We start from the raw sequence: 6,965 nt of genomic DNA on the forward strand, positions 1-6,965 counted from the left end.
GCTTCATATACGCTAATGACAGGCTGTGCTTTTTAAACTGGACGTAGTCCAAAAATAAAACAGAATATAACAACACTGTTTTCTGATTTTTCCGTTTAAGAACCTAGTGTAGGTTGGTAACTGCCTGGTACAAATAAGACAGCAAATCTGTGAATCACACTCTGCCTGTTTGAACAGGTTTATAGCTGGGCTTTAAGGACAAGTTTGTATATTTAAGCAGCCTCTTAACGGTTTAATCAGGTCAGTGTTTGGTGTTAGTAGGGTATTTAAGCCATTCCAGCCACCTATTATTCCAGATGAAAATTGCCCAAACTGGCAGATAAGAGAATGTTTTTACATGCTACAATCATGCAAGAATCCTGTGTCACTGTGAAATTTCTGAAATAGTGAATGCCACAGTGTACATCTGACTCCGTACTATCATTTAAGGGATGTCTTTGAAACTGTTGGAATGCCAGCTCTGTGTTAAGTGTTTATATTCATAGGAGTACAACTACAGGGATGGTCAGTTCATCCAGCTTTTTGAAATATTATCTGTTCAGCCAGCCACACCAACCATTATATCTCAGATAGGGATAACTTTGACAGATGTTTAATATAAGCAGTGGTGCCATGTTATTTATTTAAATTAGTTGATTTTACTTTATAGTATTTCCATTCAACCACATACTTATGCTGCCCAAGCCCCAGAACAGTTTTACTAGCCTTTATATGTGGCATCCTGATGGTATTTTCAAATACATACAGATTATCATTATCTAGTTTGCAGATACTGGCAAAACTACCGGCATGTGCATGGGTGCATATTGGAAAGCTGTACATCGCCAATCTCCCAGTATTAAAATTAATTAAGGAAGGGGAAAGGAACAAAACACAGCAAATCACATCCTAAGCATTCACATTCAGTTTAGTAACAAATCCTGTGTGTGCCTGCAATATGGATGTGAAAGATCTCAGTGACCTGATAACTTCACTGCAAAGTTAAAGGATATCCACACGTTCTACAAGCCAAATTACAAAATGCACAAAAAAAGAAAATGTGTATGCTTAAGCTCCATTTAAAATAATTGAAAGGGAAATTTATTGTTTATTAATGGTTTCAAGCTACTGCAGGCCTGTATTGCACATTTTAAAAAATGCTTTAGGTCTGCTAGATTTGGAGGAGTCGCTGCCTGATTTTGTTACTCAACCACGTATACGAATTCAGAGACCAAAACTTACAACAAAGGATGGCTTCTTGAAGTATTCTGCTCGCAAGGAAATGGAATTGGCTAAGCTTCATAAGGTACAGTTGGTGAAAAGATGCAAGTGTGGGGGATCAACCCTGATTTTGTAAATTAGTTTTATAAGTTTTGAGGAATTCATATACAAGCATTCAATTATGGATTTTTGTTATATAGCATTTACTTCTTTCTTCTACAATGATCTTCATTGTAGCCCAGCAAAACAATTATTTCACACTGCATTCAAGATTCTTACTATGACTTTCATGCATGTGATAAACTAGTTCACGTAGACATCAGTAGATGTTTGTAACTCTTACCCACTGAAAGTGCCACACACACTTTTGGAATAGAAAGCACTGTGGCTAACTCTCGGGCCTGGATTAGAAAGCACTGTGGCTAACTCTCAGGCCTGGATTAGAAAGCACTGTGGCTAACTCTCAGGCCTGGATTAAAAAGCTCTGTGACTAACTCTCAGGCCTGGATTAGAAAGCACTGTGGCTAACTCTCAGGCCTGGATTAGAAAGCACTGTGGCTAACTCTCAGGCCTGGATTAGAAAGCACTGTGACTAACTCTCAGGCCTGGATTAGAAAGCACTGTGGCTAACTCTCAGGCCTGGATTAGAAAGCACTGTGGCTAACTCTCAGGCCTGGATTAGAAAGCACTGTGACTAACTCTCAGGCCTGGATTAGAAAGCACTGTGGCTAACTCTCAGGCCTGGATTAGAAAGCACTGTAACTAACTCTCAGGCCTGGATTAGAAAGCTCTGTGACTAACTCTCAGGCCTGGATTAGAAAGCTCTGTGTCTAACTCTCAGGCCTGGATTAAAAAGCACTGTGACTAACTCTCAGGCCTGGATTAGAAAGCTCTGTGACTAACTCTCAGGCCTGGATTAAAAAGCACTGTGACTAACTCTCAGGCCTGGATTAGAAAGCACTGTGGCTAACTCTCAGGCCTGGATTAGAAAGCACTGTGACTAACTCTCAGGCCTGGATTAGAAAGCACTGTGGCTAACTCTCAGGCCTGGATTAGATAGCACTGTGGCTAACTCTCAGGCCTGGATTAGAAAGCACTGTGGCTAACTCTCAGGCCTGGATTAGAAAGCTCTGTGACTAACTCTCAGGCCTGGATTAGAAAGCACTGTGACTAACTCTCAGGCCTGGATTAGAAAACTCCGTGACTAACTCTCAGGCCTGGATTAGAAAGCACTGTGGCTAACTCTCAGGCCTGGATTAGAAAGCACTGTGACTAACTCTCAGGCCTGGATTAGAAAGCACTGTGGCTAACTCTCAGGCCTGGATTAGAAAGCACTGTGGCTAACTCTCAGGCCTGGATTAGAAAGCACTGTGACTAACTCTCAGGCCTGGATTAGAAAGCACTGTGGCTAACTCTCAGGCCTGGATTAGAAAGCACTGTAACTAACTCTCAGGCCTGGATTAGAAAGCTCTGTGACTAACTCTCAGGCCTGGATTAGAAAGCTCTGTGTCTAACTCTCAGGCCTGGATTAAAAAGCACTGTGACTAACTCTCAGGCCTGGATTAGAAAGCTCTGTGACTAACTCTCAGGCCTGGATTAAAAAGCACTGTGACTAACTCTCAGGCCTGGATTAGAAAGCACTGTGGCTAACTCTCAGGCCTGGATTAGAAAGCACTGTGACTAACTCTCAGGCCTGGATTAGAAAGCACTGTGGCTAACTCTCAGGCCTGGATTAGATAGCACTGTGGCTAACTCTCAGGCCTGGATTAGAAAGCACTGTGGCTAACTCTCAGGCCTGGATTAGAAAGCTCTGTGACTAACTCTCAGGCCTGGATTAGAAAGCACTGTGACTAACTCTCAGGCCTGGATTAGAAAACTCCGTGACTAACTCTCAGGCCTGGATTAGAAAACTCCGTGACTAACTCTCAGGCCTGGATTAGAAAGCACTGTGGCTAACTCTCAGGCCTGGATTAGAAAGCACTGTGGCTAACTCTCAGGCCTGGATTAGAAAGCACTGTGACTAACTCTCAGGCCTGGATTAGAAAGCTGTGTGACTAACTCTCAGGCCTGGATTAGAAAGCTCTGTGACTAACTCTCAGGCCTGGATTAAAAAGCACTGTGACTAACTCTCAGGCCTGGATTAAAAAGCACTGTGACTAACTCTCAGACCTGGATTAGAAAGCTCTGTGACTAACTCTCAGGCCTGGATTAGAAAGCACTGTGACTAACTCTCAGGCTTGGATTAGAACTCTGTGGCTAACTCTCAGGCCTGGATTAAAAAGCACTGTGACTAACTCTCAGGCCTGGATTAGAAAGCCTTGTGGTTAACTCTCAGGCCTGGATTAGAAAGCTCTGTGGTTAACTCTCAGGCCTGGATTAGAAAGCACTGTGACTAACTCTCAGGCCTGGATTAGAAAGCTCTGTGACTAACTCTCAGGCCTGGATTAAAAAGCACTGTGACTAACTCTCAGGCCTGGATTAGAAAGCACTGTGGCTAACTCTCAGGCCTGGATTAGAAAGCACTGTGACTAACTCTCAGGCCTGGATTAGAAAGCACTGTGGCTAACTCTCAGGCCTGGATTAGATAGCACTGTGGCTAACTCTCAGGCCTGGATTAGAAAGCACTGTGGCTAACTCTCAGGCCTGGATTAGAAAGCTCTGTGACTAACTCTCAGGCCTGGATTAGAAAGCACTGTGACTAACTCTCAGGCCTGGATTAGAAAACTCCGTGACTAACTCTCAGGCCTGGATTAGAAAACTCCGTGACTAACTCTCAGGCCTGGATTAGAAAGCACTGTGGCTAACTCTCAGGCCTGGATTAGAAAGCACTGTGGCTAACTCTCAGGCCTGGATTAGAAAGCACTGTGACTAACTCTCAGGCCTGGATTAGAAAGCTGTGTGACTAACTCTCAGGCCTGGATTAGAAAGCTCTGTGACTAACTCTCAGGCCTGGATTAAAAAGCACTGTGACTAACTCTCAGACCTGGATTAGAAAGCTCTGTGACTAACTCTCAGGCCTGGATTAGAAAGCACTGTGACTAACTCTCAGGCTTGGATTAGAACTCTGTGGCTAACTCTCAGGCCTGGATTAAAAAGCACTGTGACTAACTCTCAGGCCTGGATTAGAAAGCCTTGTGGTTAACTCTCAGGCCTGGATTAGAAAGCTCTGTGGTTAACTCTCAGGCCTGGATTAGAAAGCACTGTGACTAACTCTCAGGCCTGGATTAGAAAGCTCTGTGGCTAACTCTCAGGCCTGGATTAGAAGGCTCTGTGGCTAACTCTCAGGCCTGGATTAGAAAGCTCTGTGGCTAACTCTCAGGCCTGGATTAGAAAGCACTGTGACTAACTCTCAGGCCTGGATTAGAAAGCTCTGTGACTAACTCTCAGGCCTGGATTAGAAAGCACTGTGACTAACTCTCAGGCCTGGATTAGAAAGCTCTGTGACTAACTCTCAGGCCTGGATTAGAAAGCTCTGTGACTAACTCTCAGGCCTGGATTAGAAAGCTCTGTGACTAACTCTCAGGCCTGGATTAGAAAGCACTGTGACTAACTCTCAGGCCTGGATTAGAAAGCTGTGTGGCTAACTCTCAGGCCTGGATTAGAAAGCTCTGTGGCTAACTCTCAGGCCTGGATTAGAAAGCTCTATGCCCCAATGTGCTCCATTTACACCTGAAGCAAAAATCAAATCCTTTTGCCTTCGCTTGGGAGTCATTTGCAGATCAGCTGGGAAGTTTACCAGCACCACTGAATTAGAACAGTAACAATGCTGAACATGAGTACCAAAAAGCTTTTTTTCATAAGTTATTGGCTCTTGGTCACCAGAAATGGTTTGGTTCTGACATTAAGGCTAATTAAGAAATTGTGTCTCGAAAGGGCACCCAACAGTTTGAGTCAGGTAACCAATTCTTAAAACATTATTGTGCAGAAAGAAGAGAAATAATTGTAATGTATTGACAAGAGATTTTTGACTTGGTGGAGTTCTGTTTGTGTTCTTGCAATCATGAGTATGCGAGATAGAGGGAGGGACACATAACTTGTATGTGTGTGTGCTCTCTTATGTGCAAAACATACATGCACTTATGTATCTGTTGTCAGACTGAACCTCTGGTGAACATGGACATATTGCAGTGCTGATATTGTCAAATATTACTTAGCCAAACTAGCACCATATCTACAATGGTACAATCTTGTTATCTTTCACTCTGCCTAGTTCCTGCTCATTCTACTTTGTTATGATGAAATTTTTTGGTATCTGCCTGGTAATCATGACTTCGTCAACTGAGGTATTTGAGTCATTGTGAAATCTGGGAACTTGCTCCCAGCTGAAGATAACCATGGAACTATAAAGTGAGATTAAGACAATGCTGACCTCTCTTTTAAATTAAATTATCCTTGATGGCATTAGAATATGGGATCTGTTCATTAGATAACTAACTGAATGTCCTGTAATGGAGAAATCAAGGCACTAGGCATTCCTAAAGAAACACTAACTCTTTCTTGAAGTGCATGGTAGAAAATGAGATTTGAGTAAGAATGGGAGAAGGCAGCACAAATCTCCGACACTGCTTGTTAAATTTATTTTATGGCAAAATAATTACTAGGCTGGTTATTGCAGCCATTATAGTATAATTGCTTAATCTGATGTTGCCTGTTAGGCTTGCCATTTTGGGAGAGAAGTTCAGTAACAGAGAATTTGTGGTTGGAAACTGGAAGTCCACTAGAGAGGTCAAATGGCATTTGGAATTTCAAGAAAGAGAGGATAACTAAATGATAAAAATTAGTGAGGCCACATAATTGAAAAACAATAAATGAAAAAAAGCAAAATTTTGTGTTTTTTTCATAATAAGACATTCAACCTACTTTACACCAATTATAATATTATTTCAAGGTGTGGAAAGCTGTGAATAGCTTACTCCATTCTTTGATGGAATATATTTTTCCCATAAATTAATTAAACTCATGGCACCAATCAGTAAAATTATAGCAAAGGTTGAACTATCACATTTAGGAAGTAGTTTGCTTCTTCCCCGTCATTGCTCGCAATATTGAGTTTGTTTTCAGTTTGGTTCCTCACTACCCCTCCCTGCTGCCCCCTTCCACACACCAAACTCATGCATTTCCCATCCAACCATTTTTGTTTACTTCACTGAGCAACATTCTCGCTTTAGCTCACTGCTTACAGAGAAGTTTGATCCCAGTGAACAATACTGGCATTCTTCACCCCTGCCACAATCATCATCTGAGCATGATTACCTCTTCCTCACTTCCCCAAGCAGCAGCGCTTCAGTGAACCATCTTGATGAAGATTGTTCCATCTATGTTTACTATTACTGTTATCTTCTCTTTTCTCTCTTCCTTACCCCTCCTTCCAGCACATGCCTTTCTACTAACTTTGAGAACATTGTTGTGAAAATATTATTGTTTTTAATGAGCTAGATGTAAGAAGTATATTTTGCACTGATAGAGTATTGTATGATTTACTGATGGTGAACTTAATCATAACTTGAATACTTAAAAACAGTGGGAAGTAAACTAGCAACATCTTTATCTGTAAAACTCAGGCCATAAAGGATGCAAAATTTAAAGGAGAAAAGCAAGAAAAGCCTCTCCGCTTTTTGTACAAGATTATTAAACCAGTTCCTCGTCCTCCAACACCGACAGTTGAACCACCACCTGAGGTAAGGACAAAGCTACTCTTCAAAGGAAAAAATATTTTTTCAACAATTTATTTTCCAAGATAGTTCATCCTTAAAATGAAAATATGA

General features: G+C 41.8%; 1 protein-coding gene across 2 annotated transcripts in view; it reads left to right on the top strand.

The window, feature by feature from the left end:
* cfap91 (cilia and flagella associated protein 91) overlaps nt 1–6,965 on the top strand; it is an 85,137-nt gene that overhangs the window by 45,059 nt on the left and 33,113 nt on the right. For both annotated transcript variants that reach the window (XM_059968455.1, XM_059968456.1), the window contains 2 exons: nt 1,146–1,285; nt 6,762–6,878. In XM_059968455.1, the coding sequence (XP_059824438.1) occupies nt 1,146–1,285; nt 6,762–6,878 (257 nt within the window). The remainder of the gene's footprint in view (nt 1–1,145; nt 1,286–6,761; nt 6,879–6,965) is intronic.

Source organism: Hypanus sabinus, chromosome 4, assembly GCF_030144855.1.
Source record: "Hypanus sabinus isolate sHypSab1 chromosome 4, sHypSab1.hap1, whole genome shotgun sequence".
In the NCBI taxonomy this organism is placed as follows: Eukaryota; Metazoa; Chordata; class Chondrichthyes; order Myliobatiformes; family Dasyatidae; genus Hypanus; species Hypanus sabinus.